The sequence below is a fragment of the Sciurus carolinensis genome, chromosome 17 (assembly GCF_902686445.1).
Source record: "Sciurus carolinensis chromosome 17, mSciCar1.2, whole genome shotgun sequence".
NCBI lineage: Eukaryota > Metazoa > Chordata > Mammalia > Rodentia > Sciuridae > Sciurus > Sciurus carolinensis.
In genome coordinates this window covers 15,258,948-15,280,510 of record NC_062229.1, presented here as the reverse complement: position 1 = coordinate 15,280,510, position 21,563 = coordinate 15,258,948, and the positions used below count along the sequence as shown (strand labels likewise).

General features: G+C 55.7%; 3 protein-coding genes across 4 annotated transcripts; 2 read left to right on the top strand and 1 right to left on the bottom strand.

Moving 5' to 3' along the window:
- Positions 1–1,106: 1,106 nt before the first annotated feature.
- Positions 1,107–4,685, bottom strand: Trir (telomerase RNA component interacting RNase). 2 transcript variants are annotated; one of them, XM_047532037.1, is made up of 3 exons: positions 4,257–4,667; positions 1,830–1,907; positions 1,107–1,529 (listed from the first exon to the last, which is right to left on the bottom strand). In XM_047532037.1, exons 1-3 carry the CDS (start codon positions 4,596–4,598, stop codon positions 1,422–1,424), a joined length of 528 nt encoding a protein of 175 aa, XP_047387993.1. In that variant the 5' UTR covers positions 4,599–4,667; the 3' UTR covers positions 1,107–1,421. The 2 variants fall into 2 exon arrangements, with proteins under 2 accessions (XP_047387993.1, XP_047387994.1); XM_047532038.1 differs by lacking the exon at positions 1,107–1,529 and having other exon boundaries at positions 1,831–1,907; positions 4,280–4,685.
- Positions 4,686–6,121: 1,436 nt separating this feature from the next.
- Get3 (guided entry of tail-anchored proteins factor 3, ATPase) lies at positions 6,122–12,279 on the top strand. Its single transcript, XM_047532026.1, has 7 exons — positions 6,122–6,291; positions 7,084–7,231; positions 10,209–10,357; positions 10,434–10,584; positions 11,245–11,352; positions 11,443–11,640; positions 11,933–12,279. Exons 1-7 carry the CDS (start codon positions 6,131–6,133, stop codon positions 12,062–12,064), a joined length of 1,047 nt encoding a protein of 348 aa, XP_047387982.1. The 5' UTR covers positions 6,122–6,130; the 3' UTR covers positions 12,065–12,279.
- Positions 12,280–16,251: 3,972 nt separating this feature from the next.
- On the top strand, positions 16,252–20,722 carry Best2 (bestrophin 2). The gene is made up of 9 exons (XM_047532011.1): positions 16,252–16,403; positions 16,548–16,642; positions 17,556–17,789; positions 17,874–18,028; positions 18,366–18,443; positions 18,853–19,005; positions 19,085–19,165; positions 19,289–19,443; positions 20,117–20,722. The coding sequence occupies exons 1-9, from the start codon at positions 16,252–16,254 to the stop codon at positions 20,538–20,540; spliced, it is 1,527 nt and encodes a 508-aa protein (XP_047387967.1). The 3' UTR covers positions 20,541–20,722.
- The last annotated feature ends 841 nt before the right edge of the window (positions 20,723–21,563 follow it).

The following is a 21,563-nucleotide window of genomic DNA, read 5'->3' as shown; positions in this document are numbered from 1 at the left end:
GTGTTAGCAGGAAGAGGGAAAGGTGTCGGGCTCCAAAGCCTGCTTGTGGTCTTTGACAAGCCATGGTTTCAGCTAAGGGTCTTTGCCCCTGCTGTTCCTTCTGCCTGGGACCTTCAAAGGACATCCTTCAGGATTTAGAACAAAATGTCATCTCAGGAGGGTCATCTGTAACCAACTCACTTCAAATTCTTCAAAGTGGGAGAAGGTCCCACTCTCCTTTGGGACCTTCCTGGGTAGAAGGTATAACCATTTTGTATTCTATTCATTTGTCTGTCCCCTTCCCCAACTGAATGTCAGTCACAAGGGCAAGGGATTGTCTGTTTGGGTAGCTTTATCTCCATGAAAGCACATGCTTGGATGTTACCAGCAAACACCCTCAACCCATATACCACCGGGCAGAACCTGAGAGGTCAGAGGGGCATCACCTCCCGCTTTCCCAGCACTGTAGCTGCCTGGCCTTCCTCAGGTCCTCAATTCAGGGTCAGCCATTTTCTTTTTTTTTTTTTTTTTGGACCTGTCTTTATGCTGCCTGATCCCTCTACCTAGGACACCTTTCCTCACCTCCCTCAGGACTCTGATCATTCAAATGTCAGTTAAATACACACCTCCCCCAAGCCTCATTCTACCCTAGTTTGCAGTCACCACCCAAAAGGGCTTCCCGTTTTTGTTCCTGTTTCCTTCTGCCAATGCAAAGAGAAATGGTCTTCTGCTCTTTGCTGTGGTCCTGAGTACCTAAAACTGCCCTGGCATATAATCGGTGCTCAGGAATTATCTGCTGAATGAACAACGTAACATCTCTGGCCCAGTCAAAATGGGAGATTTGTGTACATGTGCGTGTTGCCAGGGATCAAACCCAGACCCTCTGTCTCTGAACTACACATGCAGTAGAAGACAAAATAGGACTATAAAAAGAGACTGGACCTAAGATGTGCCGCAGGGGGATGATAAGGATCTTGGGGAGAGTCTCCCCTCCTCCAAACCTGCCCCCAACCTTCCTGCATTGGACGGGATTCCAGCTTTTGCAGGTGTGGTGCTGGATGAGGTGTGGGGGGGTGGGATAAAGTCTTAGCTTCTTGAGCGCAAAGAAAACAAACCAAGCACAGGGCTCCGGCACTAAGTCAAGTTCTTTACTTCCCAGAAGTGATGGCTAAGGGGAGGGAGAGGAAGGCTAGAAGAGGAAGAGAGAGAGCCAGAGAGAGCAAGGAGGCAGGAAGAAAGGGGACAGTAAACCACTGTTCTATTAAGTCTCAGGAGGCAAGTGCTCAAGGTAAAAAAGAGTCCTGGAGAATCCTCCGCGGCTGCGGGAGCACCTCGATTTCCTTCTGTGTACCAGTCCTCGGGAAGGCTGCCGCCACTGCCGCTGCATTAAATAGTTATGTACATCGCAGAGAGTCCCAGGCCGTGGGCACGCGGGGAGGGGGTCATTTCACCAGGGGCCGAGTCTTATCATCATCGCCGCACTGGTGGGCTTTGTACTTTTTCACTTCTGCCATGTACTTGGCCCATGCGTCACCTTTACTTGTTAATACCTGTGGGGGGCAGGGAGGTGGAAGACAAGAGGGGGTTGGCAGGGGATGCCCCACAGGCCAGGAAGCAGGATCAGGACTGTTTGTCCTGAGACAGTTGACCCACCCCAGTATCACCCAGAAGGTCCTTCCTGGCTTTGAGGCAAAGGTAGGCGGAGTCCAGTTATCAGGGGCATTTATTAAAAGCCCTCCTACTCCACCAGGCACACCCATCAAGGCAGGATGAGGGGGACAGACAGAGATTGACCAATGCACACAGGCTGGAAGGTAAAGGCGATGAGAGCCGTCCCAGTGCCTGCTCACCTCATCCTCCGTCTTCTGCTTCTTGGCTACTATTCCCGTCTTGAGGGCTAGTTTGTTCCCGCCTCTGCGTTTGCCCACCTGGGTGAAGGGACAGAAGACTGCAAGGGTTACAGGAGCCGGGCCCGCCCTTGGCGGTGCTGAGGCCCACTACACCTTCCTAGCCCGGCCAGGTGGCCCGTCCCGACGCCGCGCCTAGCTCCACCAGCCAGCCGACCTGCGCAGCAATCAGAGAGGAGCACACGCGACTCAGCGCCTGCCCTGGGCCCACCATGCCCAGGCAGTCCTGGGCCCCGGGCTGCCCTCCCAGGGAGCCCAAGGAGTGCCCACCTCGGTGGGGACCAACTCTGTCCTTACTCTCTATGGGAGAGGCCTCACCCTCCCATGGCAGGGACCATGTAGGCAGCAACAGCTCCCTTTATTGAGCACTTACTGTATGCAAAGCCCTGTGCAGAGTGCTGTGAATGTTTTTATCTTCTTCCACATCCACATTCACAATTACCCTAAGATGAAGATTATATCTGTCCCCATTTTATAAATGAGGAAACAACCCTTGAGGAGCGCTCGTGCTGGTGACAAAACTGTGGAGGTGGATTCAGGGTCAGGTGCATCTAAGCCACTGGGAGAGCAGCATCCTTACCAACCAAGCAACACTGACTCCCCTGCACCTAGTTCTCTGGGGGTGTGGCTACAATGGCCCCTCAAGGAACAAATGTCAAAGACAGTGACAACCTTTGTTGCTCTCATTCACAGAGGGTTACTCAGCCTCCACACTGTTGTCAAACCAACCCAGGGCCTGACACTTTCCACAATCTCAGACAGGTCTTACTCTGGACTTACACCATGGTATCCTGTCTTCTCCCCTTGCTCGAGCTCCAGGGCCTGCAGCAGGTTTCAGCAACAACATCCAGTCCCACCAGGCCTCAACCAGGCATTAGGTACTACTAAGACTATTCTCAAGTCCCTTTTTCTCCCCACTTCCTTGTGGTGTGGAGGATTGAACCCAGGGCCTTATACATGCTAGGTAAGTGCTTTACTACCACTAAGCTGCGTCCCCAACCCTCACATCTGTTTTTTTTTTTTTTTTTTTTTGGATGCTGGGGATCAAACCCAGAAACCCAGGGCCTTGTGCTTACAAGGCAAGCACTCTACCGACTGAGCTATCTCCCCAGCCCCCACATCATTTTTTTGTTTGTTTTTGTACCAGAAATTGAACCCAGGGGTGCTTAATTAATCACTGTGCCACATTCCCAGCCCTTTTTATATTTTATTTTGAGACAGGGTCTAAGTTGCTTAGGGCCTCGCTAAATTGCTGAAGCTGGCTTTGAACTCACTCATCCTGCCTCAGCTTCCCAAGTCACTGGAATTACAGGCATGCACCACCAAGCTCAGCACCCACACCCATTTTTAACAGATGAAGAAACTGAGGCTTGGAGAGATTAGATCATGTGCTAAAACCACACAGGTGGATCCAAGACCTGACCCCATCCTCCAAGTCTCTGATTCTCAAATCAATATTTTTTCCTCCACACTACAAGCCTTGATCTCCACAGCAAAGACGATCAGTGTATGTCCCATTTACTTACCCCAGAGTGTCTCAACCTGTCTGTATGACATTTTGAGCCGGAACATTCTTTGTTGTGGGTGAGGGGGACTGTCCTATGTATTGCAGGATGTCAAGCAGCACACTTGGCCTCTCCCCATAGGTGTCACTAGCACCTCCTCCCCAGTTTTAACAACCGAATATGTCTCCAGACTTTTGCCAAATGTGGGGTTGGAAGAATTGTCCCCAACTAAGAACCACTGGTTTAGCCCTTCCTATAAGACAACCTGTGATAACCACTTTTCCAGGATCACCTCATGGAACCCTCACCACAGCAGAAGATGTGATGATCACTTTTGCACTAGAGAAAGAGAGCAGGCCAGCCCAGAAGCTCTCCACTTCATCCCCAGCACCTAGCACAATGCCCAACACAAGGTAAGATGCTCAATAAATGGACACTGGTTGAATGAGATTCAGAGAAGTCAAGCAGTCTAAGAACGCAGTCAGCGGTCTGACTCTAATGCACACAGCTCAGAAGCGGGACTTGAATTTTTTCTCCTTTCCCCACAGTAGGGAGTGGCTCCAGTATCCAAAGTCCGGTTACCATTCCAACGGGAACCCTGGTCTCCAGGTTTCCCAATCCCCAGAGTGCTGCTTCCAATTCAATTTGCGGCTCCTGGTTTCCGCGAAAAAGGCTCTGAGGGTCCCCAAGCCCGCCCCCAGTCCCCCCTCGTCGGGAATCCAGGCCCCAAGTCCTCGGCGGGTGACCCGGACGGGCCCCTCTTCGAGGCGAAGGGTGGATCTGGATACTGGTTCCCCTTCTCGGGCCCCGACTCCCCCTGCCAAGGCAGGCCCTGGCGCCCGCCCCCACCCCCGCGGCTCCTTACGAAGCTGAGTGTGGGGCCCGGGCCGCCCTTCCTCTTCGGATCCCCTGGGCCCGCAGCTGCGGTAGCCGGCTGGTCGGGTCGCGGCGGGCCCGGGGGCGGCTCCTCCTGCCGCTGCCGCTGCTCCTCCTCCATCTTCCGCTTGAACAGCTCCAGGAAGCTGCCGTCGTTGGCGAACAAGTTCACGCCGCCCGACACCGGGCTCGAACCGGCGCCCGACACCTCATCGTCCCCGCTCTCGGGTGACGTCCCTGGCCCCGACTCAGCCCATCGGCTCCCGCCGCCGCCCGCGGGGCCTGGCGCCTCCCGGCCCGGAGGCTCCGCCCGTCTCCCTCGGGCAGCCATTTTGTCGCCAGGTGCCGCGCAAAGGACTCCGGGAAGGCCGCTTCGGCCCCGCGCTTGGCGCCCGACTCGCCTCGTCCGGAACAATGCATGCCGGGACCAGCCGTCTGGGTCCTCGAGCGTCCGCAGAGGGGGCGGGGCCTGGGGCGGAGCGAAGGCGGGCTCTGACCTGACCCCGCCGGCACCCGGGTGGCGCTGGCCCGGGGATCTTTATAATTCAGCGATACTCGGTTGGCGTTACGCACACAAAGGCTCCCGGGGAATGGGACCATCGTCTCTGACTGGGGTGTAACTGGTTCTCCGAAGTGGGCTTCCCGCTAGGGATTGGGGGTGGGGCGTATTAACTTTTCAGGGCTAGAATCCCCTTCTGCCACCAGGGATAATCATTGTGAGTGAAAGGACCCCGTTTGGAGGTCCCATTTAAGCACTGCGTGCTCGGCTGACACATAGGAACCTGGTTCCCTACCGAGATCTAAGTATCTAACCTAGGATCCTAGATTAGAAATAGAGGTTTCTCTGAATTGGGCATCTGTCTCTAGAATGACTCCCATATCTGGGAATAAAACACAGTTGGCTCGGTGGAGCTGGGGTTCCTGTCTGAGAATAAGGTTATTTGTATGGGCTGAAGTAAATGAAACGGAGGATAGTTCTAGGCTGGGGTCCCCTTCTAAGGGAAAAGTGTTCTGGACTGGGGTCGCCGCCAAGGGCCGGAAGTCCTGCTTGTATTCCTGCCGCAGAGCAGGGGTTCAAAGAGGGAATTTGCTGAATTTAGAGTCTCCCCTCAAACAGGGAGCCAAGTGCAAGATTTTCCAGAATTAAAATTCCTTCTACAACAAGGAGCGCGGCTGCAGATATGGTTCCTGCCTAGCACAGGGACACGCGTTGTACTAGACACGGATCTGAAGAAGCAACTGGAGTCCTTTTTCCCGCTAACCCAGTCGGCTTGGGGACCCGTCGCGTCCATCCTCCTACATTCGTCCGTGACCAGTTTGAGGCAGAAGCCAGGTGGTTCACAGCCAATTGAATAACAGAGACACCAGAGGGAGGACCTGAGGGAGTGTTGGAACCCAGCTTGGAGAATAGGGGGAAAATGATCGACACGAAATTGAGCCTATAGAATGAAGCCAGGACGGACCTCAGATCTAACTTCACTGAAAAAGCTTGCACTGGGTGTTTGGCTGGTTGCTAAGGAGAGGTTGGCGGCTACCGCGAAGCGAGTGTGACTGGTGGAAGTAAGAAAATATGTAGCCAATGAAAGGAGGCCATAAGACTTAGGGTCCAATCAGTGAAGGGGAGTAGACTGGGTCGTACCAATGAGTTCACTAGGCAGGGGGAGACCTTAGAAAGATAGAGACAAGACGCCGACATGATGAGCCCTATAAGCGTAAAAAATAAATTGATAGTTTCTATTATATCCTAAAGGTTATCTCATTGGGAAATTAATCTCCCGACCGAGACAGGAATACGGCAGACAATTTTCCCCTTTAGTCGCTTCGCATGGTGCGCTCCGATTGGTCACGTGAGCCGGTTCCAAGATGGCGGCGGGGGTGGCCGGGTGGGGGGTTGAAGCAGAGGAGTTCGAGGATGCACCTGATGTGGAGCCGCTGGAGCCCACGCTTAGCAACATCATTGAGCAGCGCAGCCTTAAGTGGATCTTCGTCGGGGGCAAGGGTGGTGTAGGCAAGACCACTTGCAGGTAAGGAGGCTATGGTGGGGGCCCGGGAAGGCGGGTGGGATGTACCACTGAGTGAAGGGGAGGCCCGGAACCGGCTTTCCATCCGAGACGGGCTAGGGGCCTGGGTAGGGTCTTCTGGTTGTGCTCGCCTGCTGCGAATGAAAGGTACCACCTGAATGGAGATCTGGTACTTTGTAAGTTACACTATCCCTTTTGGGGCTCAAGTGCCGAACTTCAGTGTACCCAGCGCATGGTGAGGCGGAGGAGCACTTAGGTATCCCAGTCAGTTGTACCATACCCGAGTGAGCTCAGAGTAGAGGAAAAGGCACTAGGGCAAACTGTCCTGCTCTGGGGACGAGTGGGGAAAGGGTACAAGATCAGATTGTCTTAATCAGATGGAAAAGGGTGATGGGTCCTTGGGGCATGTTGTCCTGGACAAGTGGACTGAACCAATCCTAAACTTACTGGGGAGTGCAGTGGATCTCTCACCTTAGAGTTTCGGGAGGAGGCACAGAAGCAAACTATGCTGACTAGACAGCTGGATCATGCCACTCTGTGCCCAGCAAAGAAGCAGGCACTAGGCCAGACTCAGTCAGCTGAAACTTACCACTCTCTTTCAAATGGAGTAGTCAGTAAGTAAGGTCTGAGAGGGGATCCCTGCAGGCATTAAGATTTGATCCCACAGTGATCCATAATCTCTCAACAGCCTTCTGATCCAGGTCTCTGCTTCTCAGACCCCACATCTCCCTTTGCAGGCCCAGGGAACAGAGCCCCAAGCCTCCCTCCCCATTTTTTGACTTTTCCTCTGTGCAGCTGCAGCCTAGCAGTTCAACTCTCCAAGGGGCGCGAGAGTGTTCTGATCATCTCCACAGACCCAGCCCACAACATCTCAGATGCTTTTGATCAGAAGTTCTCCAAGGTGCCTACCAAGGTCAAAGGCTATGACAACCTCTTTGCTATGGTAAGTGAAGGCGGGCTCAGCTCCTAACTTTTGGAAAAGGCCCCTTCAGACCTTTCTAGACACACCCACCAGCAGACTCCATGTTCTGCTCATTCTATATTGTTTCTCTCCAGTTTCTCCCCTTCCTTAACATACTTTCAGAGGAAGGAGGAACAGATGTTTGAGGAGCAGGAAAAAGGCAAGAGTTACTGGAACTAAGTAAGCACAAAGGAGGGAAGGAAAAGTTGGAAGTTGATGTAGGTCTGTGCAACCACTGTGAGCAGTTTGGCTTTGATTCTAAGTTTCTTAAAAAGCTGTTTGTTTCATTTAATTTATTTATTGGTGTTGGGGACTGAACCCAGGGGCACTTTGCCCCTGAACTGCATCCCTAGTCCATTTTATTTATTTTGAGACACAGGTCTTACTGATTTGCTGAGCCGGACCTCAAACATGCAGTCCATCCGCCTTAGCCTTCCAAGTCACTGGGATTATAGACATTCGAAGGCATGCACCACCGCACCCTGCAGAGACTGTTCATCTTAAGCAGAGCACTGTCATAGGCAAATTTATGTTTTGAAAAGTTCTCTCTGCTGTCATGTGGAAATTGGATCGTAAGTCAAAGATGGAAGCAGGTAGACTAATAAGGAGACCGGGGATGTAAGCAGGCGAGCACTGACTCAGTGGCCAGGTCTCACATGGGGACAGAATGTGGGAGGACAAGTGTTAGATTTGGGATACATTTTGGAAGTAAAGCAGAGCTATTGCTTGGTTTTTAACTGGTGAGGGGGAAAAATGAATTCAGTATATCATTTATATTTTTCTCCCTGAGCTGCTGAGATAGGAAAGACTTGGAGAAGAGTGGGTTTAGGAGGGACACTGGGATCTAATTGTTTTGATTTGTTGCTAGAAGTGGTGGCACATGCCTGTATTCCTAGTGACTGGGGAGCCTCAGGCAGGAGGATGGCAAGTTCAAGGCCAACCTGGGCAATTTAGCAAGACCCAGTCTCAACATAAAAACAAAAAGGGCTAGGATATAGCTCAGTGATAGAGTGCCCCTGGTTTAATCCCCAGTGCTGAAGGAGTGGGAGAATTTCCATTTGTCCACAGTGAATCTGAGGTGCCTACTTGAGTGGGGATACCATGACAGTAGTTTAATTATATGAACCTGGAGCTTGAAGAAGGTTAGCATTGATTTAAAAGTTGATGTCTCCCAGATAGTTTTTCTGTTTTGTTTTGTTTTTGAGACAGGATTTTTTTCCCCGCTTTTGGGTATCAGGGATTGCATTCAACTGCACTCAACCACTGACCAGCCCTATTTCGTATTTTATTTTATTTTATTTATTTTTTTTTTTTTTGCGGTACTGGGGATCGAACTCAGGGCCTTGTGATTGCGAGGCAAGCACTCTGCCAGCTGAGCTATCTCCCCAGCCCTGTATTTTATTTAGAGACAGGGTCCCATTGATTTGCTTAGTGCCTCACTTTTGCTGAGGCTGGCTTTGAACTTGTGATCCTCCTGCCTCAGCTTCCCGAGCTGATTACAGGCATGTGCCACCACGCCTGACTTAAGACAGGATCTTGCTCTCTTGCCTAGATTGGCCGTGAAGTCCTGGATTAGAGCAGACCTTCTGTCTCAGCCTTCCCAGTAGCTGGGACTTCAGATCCCAGAAGTGGTGCCACCCCACCTGCTAACAAGGGCTGTTTCGAGAAAGGCAATTGTAGAGCATGTTTGTTTGCTGCTGGGAATGTGCCCAGGGAGGAGCAAGTGATTCTGGGAGAGGGTGATCCTCGGGGAGGACGAGTTTCATCCTCACACCACCCAGAGCTTAGGCTCTGTCAGAGTCAGGGACTCAGAGGGGAACAGAAGAAACCGATGGTGTTGGCAGCCAATGACTTCTCTTTCTCACCTCTGAGATGAGGGACTCAGCAGTGAATAGGACAGAAGCAGTTTGAGGAGGGACAAGATGCCACATAATACACCTGTGAGAGTAGAAGGAGTGCCCATTGGAATTCCGTGAACAGGAGTTACTGGGCAGGTGTGTACAGCCCTCAGGTGCAGCACCACGAGATAGCTGAGAATAAGCAGAACGGGGTTTCGTCAGCCACAGAGGGAAGAGGGAAGCAGCCTTGAGCTTGGGCTGGGTAAGAGTGCTGACGAAGAGGGACACTGACAGTGAACAGGGGACAAGGACACAGTGACTCTTAGATGTTTAGATTACTGAGGCTACAGAAGAGGAGGCTCAAGTCCAGCAGTGGAATGTGGAAGTCAGAGTTACCCTCTCCCTGGAAATAACCTATCAAGAGTTTGACTTGGGAGGTGTATTACGAGAGCGATGGGTGGGTAAGCTCCCCTCAGAGAGAGGGGCCATTGGGGCTTCACAATGAAGCCACCAAGAAGAGGTGACTCAGGAGAAGATAGGGAGGCATGGATCCCAGGCTGGCCAGGGACCCCAGGCCTGGTCCTCCTTTCATGGATTCCACATACATGTTGAGGACCCACTTGTGCCGAGAACTGTTCTCATTGCTGGGGACACAGCAAGTGAGCAAGACAGGAAACCCTCAGCCCTTGCAGGGCTGACGTTCTGGTTGAGGAGACTAAAGCCTGTGGGGTGAGGAGGGGCTAGTGGTGAGGAGAAGGGAAAGCAGGGCAGAGAGGGCTTCACCTCTAGACAGGGTGTCAAGGAAGACCTGCCGTAGAGGAATGATCTGGAAGAGGTTGGGGGAGTATCTTGGGGAGCTAAGTTTCAGGTGGGAAGCAACTGCGTAATTGCCCTGCGGTGGGTTTCAGCATCCTCTTACCCTGGTCCCAGTTTGCAATTTGCCACTTGTTTGTGAAGGTTTGACTACTGATGCAGCAGTACCAGACCGTGGTCCCCAAGGGAAGTCGGGACCTAAGGAAGGGCCGGTGGTCTGAGCCTGGCACTGGCTCCCTCTGGCCTGTGCCCAGGTGGGAAGCTCCCGGCAGTCACAGCAGCCTGAGTCTCATCCCCTCGGCCCCCAGGAGATCGACCCCAGCTTGGGTGTGGCGGAGCTACCTGATGAGTTCTTTGAGGAGGACAACATGCTGAGCATGGGCAAGAAGATGATGCAGGAGGCCATGAGCGCCTTCCCAGGCATCGATGAGGCCATGAGCTACGCTGAGGTCATGAGGTCAGGTCCAGCTGGCTGGGGCGGGGGCCGCCCGGGAAGAGAGGCCGCAGCAGGCCTGACCCCTGTCTCCCCTCAGGCTGGTGAAGGGCATGAACTTCTCGGTGGTGGTGTTTGACACGGCGCCCACGGGCCACACGCTCAGGCTACTCAACTTCCCCACCATCGTTGAGCGGGGCCTGGGTCGCCTCATGCAGATCAAGAACCAGATCAGCCCCTTCATCTCACAGGCAGGCGGGGCCCCGGCATCCAGGAGCCCCAGAGTGGGAGTGGGCCCCCACCCCAGATGCGCCACCACAAACACCCTCTCCCCCTTTCTAGTTAGCACTTCTCACTGGGTGAAGCACCTTCACTGTGGGGGAGGAGGGACGTCTCCCCGCATCCTGCGGGCAGGACTCTGCCTGCCTCCACCACCCAGTGGTGACAGCTTGGAAGTACATACCCAGAGCCAGGTGGCCTGCCTCCACGGCCCTGCTCTCCGTGCTGCCCAGCTCATCTCCAGCGAGTTGCCTCACCTGTCTGGCATCACCTTCCTTGTCCGGCAAATGGAAGTTATGAGAGTGGCCCCGTGGTTATCACGGTGACATTCAGCACATGGCACGCACGTGGTCCCCTGCCTCGGGAGTCCCTGTTCTGAGAACGCTCCGCATACCCGCTTACCTCCCCAGGCTCTTAGGGCAAGGTTTCCAGATGGGCAGACTCAGGCTCCAGGGAGTCCAGTCCCTTGACCTCGGTTCCCACCAAGGTGGCAGAGCTGAGATTTGACTCATCCCCGGAATCTGCTCCAGGGCTCGTACCTCATGCCACCAGGGGATAGCGCGAGTTCTTCCCCAGGTGTCTAGAGAGCTCCCCACCCAGGCAAGCAGTGAGCCTGTCCCTCCTCCCCGCAGATGTGCAACATGCTAGGCCTGGGTGACATGAACGCAGACCAGCTGGCCTCCAAGCTGGAGGAGACGCTGCCCGTCATTCGCTCCGTCAGTGAACAGTTCAAGGACCCTGTGAGTCCTGGTCCAGCAGGTGGTGAGAGTCTCTGAGGGTGGGGACAGGACTGGAACCCACCCCTCGCTGTCTTCTCTTGTGCCCCATAGGAACAGACGACCTTCATCTGCGTGTGCATTGCTGAGTTTCTGTCGCTGTATGAGACGGAGCGACTTATCCAGGAGTTGGCCAAATGCAAGATTGATACCCACAATATCATCGTCAACCAGCTCGTCTTCCCTGACCCTGAGAAGCCCTGCAAGATGTGTGAGGCCCGCCACAAGATCCAGGCCAAGTACCTGGACCAGGTGTGCCTGCCCACCCAGCCCTGGTCCAGCAGAGGCCCTGCCCTTCCTCCTCCCCTCCATCCCCCCTGTAGCTCCTGTGTCCCTGGAGGACTGTGCTGCCCTGACCCGGGTACCGGTGACCCTGGGGAGCAGGAGGTCTCGCCCGGCGCTCTCCCTGGCACCACGCCACTTAGGACACCATGAGCCTCTGCCCCAGATTCTCGCCTCGACCCCGCCAGGCTCCCAGCCAGAGCCACGCTGTGCTTGCCCTCCTGCCCTGAGCTCTGCTTTCTGCCCTCTGCCCTGGCTGCAGATGGAGGACCTGTATGAAGACTTCCACATCGTGAAGCTGCCGCTGCTGCCGCACGAGGTGCGGGGGGCGGACAAGGTCAACACCTTTTCTGCCCTGCTCCTGGAGCCCTACAAGCCCCCCAGTGCCCAGTAGCACCGCCACCATCCCTAGCTGCTGCCATTTCACACCCACCCTTCGCCCTACCTACCCCCCTGGGGCACAGTTTGCACAGTCCCCCAGAGTATGGGGGAGCCACTTGGGGGGTGGGAGACAGGGAGAGGGTCTATTCCCCCTGGTGGGGCTTGGGGGCTGTAGTCGCCCCCACCTCTCCCTGCCTCTCACTCCTCAATAAAATAATCTTAAACCACTGTGTTTGTGACATCAGGAGGTGCGGTGGGGGGTGAGCACCTTCATGGACGTTTGCACAGTTCGTGTACTGCACAAAAGTAGCACGTGTAGAGGGTCAGGTTCACAACAGACTCAATAGAGATGCATGTGTATGTGGCAATTTTGGGAGAAGGGTTTCTTGGGTAAGGGGGTGCCTTGTTCTAATCCTGATGCCTAGAGTGGAAGAGACAGATGGGTCTTTGCCCACTTCCTGGGAGGCTCAAGAGTGTGGGAATCTAGTGGGGAGTGGTGGCGCTCGCCAGTAATCCCAGCAATGTGGGAGGCTGAGGCAGGACAATCCCAAATTGGAGGCCACCCTCAGCAACTTTGCGAGCCCCTATGCAACTTAGGGAGACCCTGTTTCAAAAAATAAAAAGAACCAGGGATGTAGCTCAGTGGCAGAGTGCCCCTGGGTTCAATCCCCAGGACCAAAGGAGGGAAAAAAAATGTGTGGGAATCCAGAGGGCCTTCGGCCAGCCCCAGGCCGGTGGGGAGCGGATTAGGCAGGCAGCGGGCCCAGTGCTGCCTGCTGTTTGGTTTGGGAATTAGTGGGCGCCCTGGGCAGAGGCCGGGCCTGCCAGACTGGGGATTAAAAGTCTCCACGCATCCCCAATTCCTGCCTCCATGGGTTGGCATCGGCCCCTCCCAGCAAAGGGCACAACAGTGGGGCTGATAGGGGGACAGAGTGGCAGAGCACTCAGGCTGGAGGGGCCCTGGAAGCTGGCCATCTGCACAGGGGCCTCGGCCTGCAGCTTGAGGTTCCTGCTCTTTAAGCTTGGTCTCTTCTAAAGTGGGGATCTAAGTGTAGCCACTCTGAGCCACAGCAGGTCAAGCAGACTGCCCGGCCACCTGGAAGACACCCAGAGGACCCCCTTAGCCCCTGGTCTTCATTCCACTACTGCTGCCTCCGCAGCCACTGTCGTCCACGTTTGAAAGTTCAGGACAGGGCATGACCTTCAGTGTTTGCAAGTTCCAAATCGAGCTGGGAGCGGGGGTACTGTGACACGCATGAGTCAGGACGAAGTGTTCAGGGTGCACACACCCAGGGTCCGGGCGTGCCAGGGTGTGTGTAAGGGAGCCTAGTCACAAGTCTAGACGTGTCCCCCTCACTTCACAGGGTGTGTGCAAGCAGGTGTGGGCCCGTTGGGGTGGTGTACATAAACAGAAGGGGGTGTGGCTGGTGGCAAAGACCCCAGGCTTCTGGTCACACTGCCTGGCTTCCCATTCCAGCTCTTCCACAAAAGAGCTGCGTCATCTGAGCCTCAGTTTCCCTACCTGGACGGGGAGTGGCAGGCCCAGCAACTATTTCACATGCCCGCGTGTGCGGCGTCGGTGAGGTGAAATATGAGGCACTCCGCATCGCCAGGCAGGGACCCGCCGAGGAGTTTGTTATTGGTGTCACAGTTATCAAGCACGTGAACCAGCATCTAGGCAACCGGCCTCCCCGCCCCACGGGGTCTTGCAGTCAGGAGTGGACGGGGACATGCGTGCAGGGGGAGCGGGACAAGCAAGGAGGTCTACCTGCAGTCAGGCGAAGGCCATGTCCTAGTGAACCTGTTCCCTCCCCAGGTCGCAGCTGTGGTGCCGCCCCAGTCACCCCAGCTACCCCCTGGCTCCTGTTTATAGGCTGTCCAGCAGCTGGACAGCGGAGACTCGGGTTCGAGGGTGGCCTGCCTAAGCTAGTTGGTTCCTAATTACCCCGGGCGGGGCGGACATCTGCCAGTCTGGGAACACTGTGTCCTGGCCAGCTGGGCCTCCGGGTGGTGCTGCGTAGCCATCCACGTCCCTAGCGCACCTGGGGGACTTGAGGGTTTCCTGCCCCCACCACCCTTCAAGTCTCTGCCCCAGGCCAGGACTCTGAGCCTGCACCCTCCCACTGGTCTGCATGTAGGTGTTCTCCAGGTTGGGGAATGAGGTGGGGGTGCAGCTTGTGCCAGACTGGGAGTGCCCTCTTTGTAGGTGTGTCTGTAAAAGGGAACATCTGTCCCAAATCCTTGCCAAACATGGGGAACAAGGATCTATGTACCCAAGTTTGTGTGTTCATGCCAATGTTGAGAGTGAGACGTGAGTGTGTGTATGGGTGTGTGTGTGTGCACAGACCACAGCCAGGAAGCTCTGGGGAGGGCCTTGCCTTGATGGATTAATGTACAAATATGGGTGAATGGTTCCTGGGGGGCTTATAATTGCTGTTCCCACCAGTGACCACTGCGTGAATGTATCTGCATCACTGGTGAATCTCAGGGGCCTCAGGGAACCCCCTCTGGCCTCGGGACTGTAGGCCACTATCTTGATGGGAGGTGTCCCTGCATTCAGTGTGTGATCTTGGGTGTGTCTTTGTCCAGGGGAGAGGGGATGAAGACCTCCGTTCGCGTGTGTGTGGCTGCTGTGTGGAAGCAAGGGGGAGGGGCGGGTCTGCCCTTGGCTGGCCGTGTGACTTGCCTGTCTTTATTACACTGTGCCATCATGAGGCAATGCGACCCTGGATCCTTCTCCACTGGTCCTATGCAGCAGTTTGGGGCACCTGTGTGCCTGTGAGCTCAGAGCCTGGTGTGGCCCTGGTGTGGGGACTAGAGATAGGTGTGTCATGTGTGACTCTGGAAGGCTTTATGGCAGCACGTACTGCCATGCTGTCCTCTGGGATGTGTCTGGTGGTTGTGTGAAGCTGTTAAGGAAAGCTGAATATATGTTTTTATATATATCTCTGTGACAGTGTGATTACAGGTAACTGATGTGACCCAGCCTCATTCAGCAGTGTGTGTGTGTGTGTGTGTGTGTGTGATGGAGACAATTGCTGCCCCCTCCCCCAGCTCCAGGTTCTAGATGCCTTGGACCTGCCTGGGAGCAGGACAGGGTGGAGCAAGGAAAGACAGGACAGATTTCTCCCCTTGCCCTAGGTAACAAACTGGCAGACTTCTCCAAACAAAGTTCTGAGACTGTAGCTCACCAGAGGGGGATGGGCTAGGGAGGGGCTGCCCACGCCCACTCCCCAGCCCCCTCCCACCCAGGGTCTAGCCCCACCCAACGCTGAAGCCACCGGCCCATTCAGTCTCTGTCCCCGTGTGTCCCTGCACCAGTCACCCTCAGCACAGGTGAGAAGGACCCAGCCTGGGGGAATAAGGAGCCCCGAGGACAGGTGTGCTTTGGGGCGTTCAGGGGGTGTGGAGTGGAAGGCTTGGAAAGCTGCAGGGTACTAGAGGGGGAACGATTAGGGTGGATCCTGGAGAAGGGGGAGGGGGCAGGGGCAGGGCGATTAAGGGGGAAGTGGACATGCCAGGGCAGTGTGGACTGGAGGGGGGGCACTGAGAGACTGCGGGCTGGCGGACAGAATATGGGGACCTTGGAGTCTTAGGGAGGAGGATTCAGAAGGCTTCCGAGGAAGTGCAGAGGGACAATGGGCCCAGACAAGAGCTGGGGAGGAGGGAGAGGAAACCAGAAGTGGGGGACTAGGGAGGGGAAAGGGAGTGTCAAGCCCTAAGAACCTAGAAACTGAGGCGCTGGGGACTCAGGGCCTAGAGAAGGCTGTAGACAGGTTCAGGTGAGAGAGATGGGCCAGCATAGAGGCCAGTTCAGGAGCTGACTGTGTGGACTCAAAGGTTCAGGACCTCTGGAGGGGGACCTCAGGAAAGGGCTGGGGACGTAGGTGCAAGAGGCAGGGACCAGGAGTCCAGCGAAGGGACAGCTTGCCAGAGAGGGGTTGGAGAGGTGGACTGGGGCTGGGGTAGGAGAGGATGAAGCCGGGCTGGCAAGGGCCAGAACCCAGCGGGTGGAGAGGTTCTGGGAAAGAAAGCCAGTGTGGGGCGGGGACAGGGCCGCTTTCTGTGCTGGCCCCTCTCAGCCCTGGCTTGAAGCCCCCAGCCTGGCTCCTTCCCAGCCCCTCTTACTCGGACCACAGGACCGCAGGACCACATCCAGTTCAGTCCCCTCTTCTCTGACTCAAACGGACGGGCGCCGGGATGACTGTCACCTACACAGCCCGAGTGGCGAACGCCCGCTTCGGTGGCTTCTCAAAACTGCTGCTGCTGTGGCGCGGGAGCATCTACAAACTCCTGTGGCGAGAACTGCTGTGTTTCCTCGGCCTCTACATGGCGTTGAGCGCCGCCTACCGGTGAGGTGGCCTGGGACGCGGGTGCCGGCCAGCACAGCCCACTGGCCTGCACCGGGTGTTTAGGGGCGGGGAAAGGGGCGTGGCAAGAGAGACGAGACCCTGGGGAAGGCGACTCGCCGGTGACCCCGTACCCCTACCCTGCAGCTTCGTGCTGGCGGAAGAGCAGAAGCGCTACTTCGAGAAGCTTGTCATTTACTGCGACCAGTATGCTAGCCTCATTCCAGTCTCCTTCGTGCTAGGTGCGCTTGCGCCCCTGAATGCCCCATTCCCTTGTCCCTGAGAAACCCATTTCCGTTCTTAATATTTGGAGAACCCCATTCCCGCCCCTGAGGCCCCGCCAATCCAACCTCCACGGATCACCACACCTGGTTTTACACCATGAAGAATGTTGGTGTGGCCTCGAAACCTGAAACCTTGGATATCACCTGGTCAGTGTCCCCTGGTCAGTGTCCCCTGGGGTGCTCCCATGGGAGCTCTGTCTTACCAATAGTTTTACCGGTCACCCAAGGACTCTCACCTGTTCTGCATGAGATTGCTATTGCTCCCCACAAACATCTTGACCCTCTATGACTCAATGCTCTCAAGTCAGTGGGGCACATTTCTCTGACAAGTCTTGGTGCCCCCAGAGACCTCATGTGACCCAGCCTCCCTCTCCCTGCATGGATGGGGCACCCAGCCTGCTCAAAGTTCTGTGATGTAGACCCTGTGCCAAACTCCTTCACTGGCTCTGGCTCAGGGGCTCCTGTGGGTGTTGTGACAAGCCTGTCCAGGTGTCCCTGAGGTAAACTACATCTCCAAAATCCAGCTGGCCCCCCTCCATGTTTCAGGTTTCCATGGCCCCAGCCGAGTGGCTTCCTGTGACCAGGGTAACAACCTGCCCCTAATATGGGCCCTTGGTCTCCAGCCCCATCCCGGGATCCTAATCCCCAATCCTAGGTGACACCCAGGTAGCCAGGGTGACCCAACTTGCTGTAACCCCTCAGACCTCAGGGCCAGATTCTCAGGTTCTCAGCCCAAAAGGACCCCACACGTTCAGGGTGCCCAGCGGGCTCCCGCGTTCCTGATGCAAACCCTCTAGGTTCCCTCTTCCACGGCTGAAGCCCCTGAACTCCTGGTGCGGTTGCTGAGCCTTGATTCCCCGCTCGCCCACAGGCTTCTATGTGACGCTAGTGGTGCACCGCTGGTGGAACCAGTACCTTTGCATGCCGCTGCCTGACGCGCTCATGTGCGTGGTGGCGGGCACAGTGCACGGGCGCGACGATCGAGGTCGCCTCTACCGCCGCACACTTATGCGCTACGCAGGTCTCTCTGCCGTGCTTATCCTGCGCTCGGTCAGCACCGCGGTCTTCAAGCGCTTCCCCACCATAGACCACGTGGTGGAAGCGGGTGAGCCTCAGGCCCTCAGCTGGGCGGGCGGGGGCGGGGCTAGGACGGAGGGCGGGACTGGTAACCCCGGACCTCGCCATCCAGGATTTATGACCCGCGAAGAGCGCAAGAAGTTTGAGAACCTGAACTCGTCCTACAACAAGTACTGGGTGCCCTGCGTGTGGTTTTCCAACTTGGCGGCACAGGCCCGGCGAGAGGGCCGCATCCGCGACAATAGCGCCCTTAAGCTGCTGCTCGAGGTGGGCTTGCTGGAAGTTTTTAATACAGAATATCAGGGATATTGTACCCTCTGCAGTGTCCACTGCAGCCTGCCAAGCCCCTCCTGCAAAGGCAGGTTCCAGACACCTTACCTGTCAGGTCCCACCAGCTACGCACTTATTTCCATGGGGCAAATACCAGCACCGTCGAGGGCAGTACCGGTGCACCCCAGTTGTACTCTCTCTCACCCCCAAATGTTCTCCCTGGAGCCCTCAGAAGCACACTCCCACCTCCTAGCAGGGAACCACCGTCTCAGGGACCCAAACTTAACTGTGAGCTCACAGTTCAGCCCCCCTTCATGACTGTATCCACCCCCAGGAGCTGAATGTGTTTCGGGGCAAGTGTGGGATGCTCTTTCACTACGACTGGATTAGTGTACCCCTCGTCTACACCCAGGTGAGCCCACTCTGCCTCCATTTAGACTTGGTGTCAGAGGCCTTGATGTGTTAGCCTTAAGGGGAGAGGAAGCTAAAACTCCACCACAGCAGCACCTGATCTTAACTTAGGGTTTGTTTTTTTTTTTTTTTTTTGGGGGGGGTGTTGAACCAGGGGCACTTTACTACCGGGCCACATCCCCAGTCCTTTTGAATTTTTATTTTGTGACAGGGTCTCCCTCCTTTCCTTAGGGCCTCTCTAAGCTGCCGAAGCTGGTCTCCAACCTTCCATCCTTCTCCCGCAGTCTCCCGAGTAGCTGAGATTGCAGGCATGCACCCCCATGACCTGTTTAGCCCAGTTTCTCAATGACTCCCCCCCCCCCCGAGGCCGGGGGAACCCTGACCTGGCCTCTCCCCGGTGGCACCCACAGGTGGTGACCATCGCAGTCTACAGCTACTTCCTGGCTTGCCTCATTGGCCGCCAGTTCCTGGACCCAGTGCAGGGCTACAAGGACCACAGCCTGGACCTGTGCTTCCCCATCTTCACCCTACTGCAGTTCTTCTTCTACGTGGGCTGGCTCAAGGTGAGCGGGGCCCTGGTGTCAGCCTGAGGGTGGGGACGAGCCTCCCAAGGTTCCACATTCCTCCCTCCTCCCCACTCAGGTAGCAGAGCAGCTCATTAACCCCTTCGGAGAAGACGACGATGACTTTGAGACCAACTTTCTGATCGACCGAAACTTCCAGGTGAGACTCCACAAGCTTTCCCAGGGACCCTGGCCCCACCCCCACCAAGCCTCCCCTGACCACCATGGTCCCATTCACCCTGAGGGCTCCACCCCACCTGGCCCTCCGGATCTGCACCCTCAGGTGTCAATGCTGGCTGTGGACGAAATGTACGACGACCTGGCCATGCTGGAGAAGGACCTGTACTGGGACGCCACAGAGGCTCGCGCCCCCTACACAGCGGCCACCGCCTTCCTGCTCCAGCAGCCCTCCTTCCAGGGCTCCACCTTCGACATCGCGTGAGCCTGACTGGACTGGGTGAACTGGACCACTAGGGACAGGACCACTGGGGAGGGGACCACTGGGGGGCCACTGGGGTGGAGCTTATGGCTCTGTGGGCTGATTGAAGGATCTATAGGGGCCAAAGCCAGGGAGGGCCAAGGACTGAAGTCTGGAAATTTGGGCTAAGATGTGAAGTCAACTGTAAAGAGGACAGAGGTTGAGTTGGGGATGGGGAGGGTCAAGGTCTGAGAGTGGGCCTCGGATTGGGGTGGATCTACGGGCTTAGGTCTGTGAGGACTGGACAGGACAGAGGCACTGCCTGAGATGGGACAGAGCCTTGGTGAAGGCTTTGAGATCTAAGTGTGAGCAGAGCCAGTGGATGAGGCCAGGCTCTGGAGTGAGGGGTCCAAGGTCTTTGAAGATAAGTGACACAAAGGAGTGGGTGGAGCCAGGGAATTCCTTGGGCCTCAATCTCGCTCTGTCAATCAAGGAGAGAGTGAGGGCTGGGATGTAGCTCAGTGGCAGCACACTTGCCTCGTACGCGGCAGACCCTGGTTTCCATCCCCAGTACAGGGAAAAAAAAAGAGAGAGAGAGAGAGAGAGAGAGAGAGAGAGAGAGAGAGAAAGAAAGAAAGAAAGAAAAAGTAATGGAGGGGCGAGGCCGCAGCGCCCACACTGTCGGTCCTGCAGGTTGGCCAAGGAGGATATGCAGTTCCAGAGGCTGGACGGCGTGGACGGCCCGCTGGGGGAAGCACAGGGAGACTTCCTGCAGCGCCTCCTGCCGGTGGGCACGGCCGGAGGAGGCTTGCTGGGCCGGCGCCTGTCCCTGCTTCGCCGCAAGAACAGCTGCGTGTCAGAAGCTTCCACCGCCGCCAGCTGTGCATGCACCGGCGCCCCCGACGGCACCGCCCCTGAGTGCAGCTGTGGGGATCCGCTGCTGGACCCCGGCTTGCGGGAACCAGAGCCTGAGCCCCCCACGTGTCCTGAGCCACTTGCCCCCATCCCCGGTCCAGCCGCAGAGCCTTTCACCACTGTGCCCATCCCCGGGCCTCGGGGACAGGCACCGCCTTGGCTGCCCAGCCCGATTGGTGAAGAGGAAGAGAATCTGGCCTGAGATCCCGGGGCTAGGACCCCAAATGACAGGGAGCAAGCATGCAGCAACGGTCCAGGTCGGCATAAGCCTCCTGTGCCTACATAAAGTAGGCCTGCCCACTTTTCACCAGGTGGCGCTCCACATGTGGGTCTGGCACTGTGCTAGTGGCCAGGAATTTTTTCCAGTTTCTTTGACGGAGGATCCCCACCACCAGCTCTACTTCCCAACCCCACTGTGGAGCGGGTCTATCAGATAGTGTGTCCTGCCTGTGTTCTTTCCCTCCCGTGGAGATGTGAGGGCCTACTTCAAGGAATTGTCCTTAAAATGAAATGATGGTTTTAAAGCATTTGGGGCATAGTAGGTGCTCAATAAACCCTTAGTGGGGGATTTTTTTTTTTTAACTCAAACTGTCCGTGTGATTTCTTACTATACTAAAATTGGAGCATTCTTCCAGGTTATTTGGTTTTTGCAGTATTTCAGGGGTGCTCCACCACTGAGAAATCCCAGCTCTTTTTTAAGAAGAGCTTACGGCCTCAGTAAGTTGCTGAGACTGGTTTTGAACTCACAATCCTGGATTACCGGTGTACACAACCTTCCCTGGCTTCACCTATCATATATATGCCAGTCACTTCTGAATTTAGAAGTCTAGCCAGGATCGCTTCCCTGACTTTAGACTCAGAGAGCCAACTGCCTCTTTGACTTCTCCCTGTGAAGATCTCAAGACACCCTGAAGGTAACACAAACCAAAAGCTCCCCAACCTGCCCACCCTGTGTCAACTCTCTTCCTAGGTGATGAGGCCAAAACCTTGAAGTCGTACTGGAGCCTCTCTTCTCTCATGTGCCTCCATCACATCAACCTAGCAGCAAATCTCATCAGCTCTACCTTCATTGTATCCAGAAACCAAGCCTTTCTCACTCCCCCAGGGTCCCCACCCCAGCCAGAGTTGCCAATGTCACCCGCACACTCACCTGGATTAGTGACCTCTGGCCTGGTTTTGCAACGCTAGACCTGCCCTCCCGGTTGTTTTTCCTACAGGAGCCGCC

What these genes read in the sequence shown, in the direction of transcription:
- Get3 (XM_047532026.1), top strand. Translation starts at nt 6,131, where the DNA reads ATGGCGGCGGGGGTGGCCGGGTGGGGGGTTGAAGCAGAGGAGTTCGAG. An exon ending in GTAGGCAAGACCACTTGCAG is followed by an intron (nt 6,292 to 7,083) that starts GTAAGGAGGCTA and finishes TCCTCTGTGCAG; the next exon opens with CTGCAGCCTAGCAGTTCAAC. An exon ending in TCAGCCCCTTCATCTCACAG is followed by an intron (nt 10,585 to 11,244) that starts GCAGGCGGGGCC and finishes TCCTCCCCGCAG; the next exon opens with ATGTGCAACATGCTAGGCCT.
- Trir (XM_047532037.1), bottom strand. Translation starts at nt 4,598, where the DNA reads ATGGCTGCCCGAGGGAGACGGGCGGAGCCTCCGGGCCGGGAGGCGCCA. An exon ending in CGGGCCCCACACTCAGCTTC is followed by an intron (nt 1,908 to 4,256) that starts GTAAGGAGCCGC and finishes CCCTTCACCCAG; the next exon opens with GTGGGCAAACGCAGAGGCGG. An exon ending in AGCAGAAGACGGAGGATGAG is followed by an intron (nt 1,530 to 1,829) that starts GTGAGCAGGCAC and finishes TGCCCCCCACAG; the next exon opens with GTATTAACAAGTAAAGGTGA.
- Best2 (XM_047532011.1), top strand. Translation starts at nt 16,252, where the DNA reads ATGACTGTCACCTACACAGCCCGAGTGGCGAACGCCCGCTTCGGTGGC. An exon ending in CCCTTAAGCTGCTGCTCGAG is followed by an intron (nt 18,029 to 18,365) that starts GTGGGCTTGCTG and finishes ATCCACCCCCAG; the next exon opens with GAGCTGAATGTGTTTCGGGG. An exon ending in TACCCCTCGTCTACACCCAG is followed by an intron (nt 18,444 to 18,852) that starts GTGAGCCCACTC and finishes TGGCACCCACAG; the next exon opens with GTGGTGACCATCGCAGTCTA.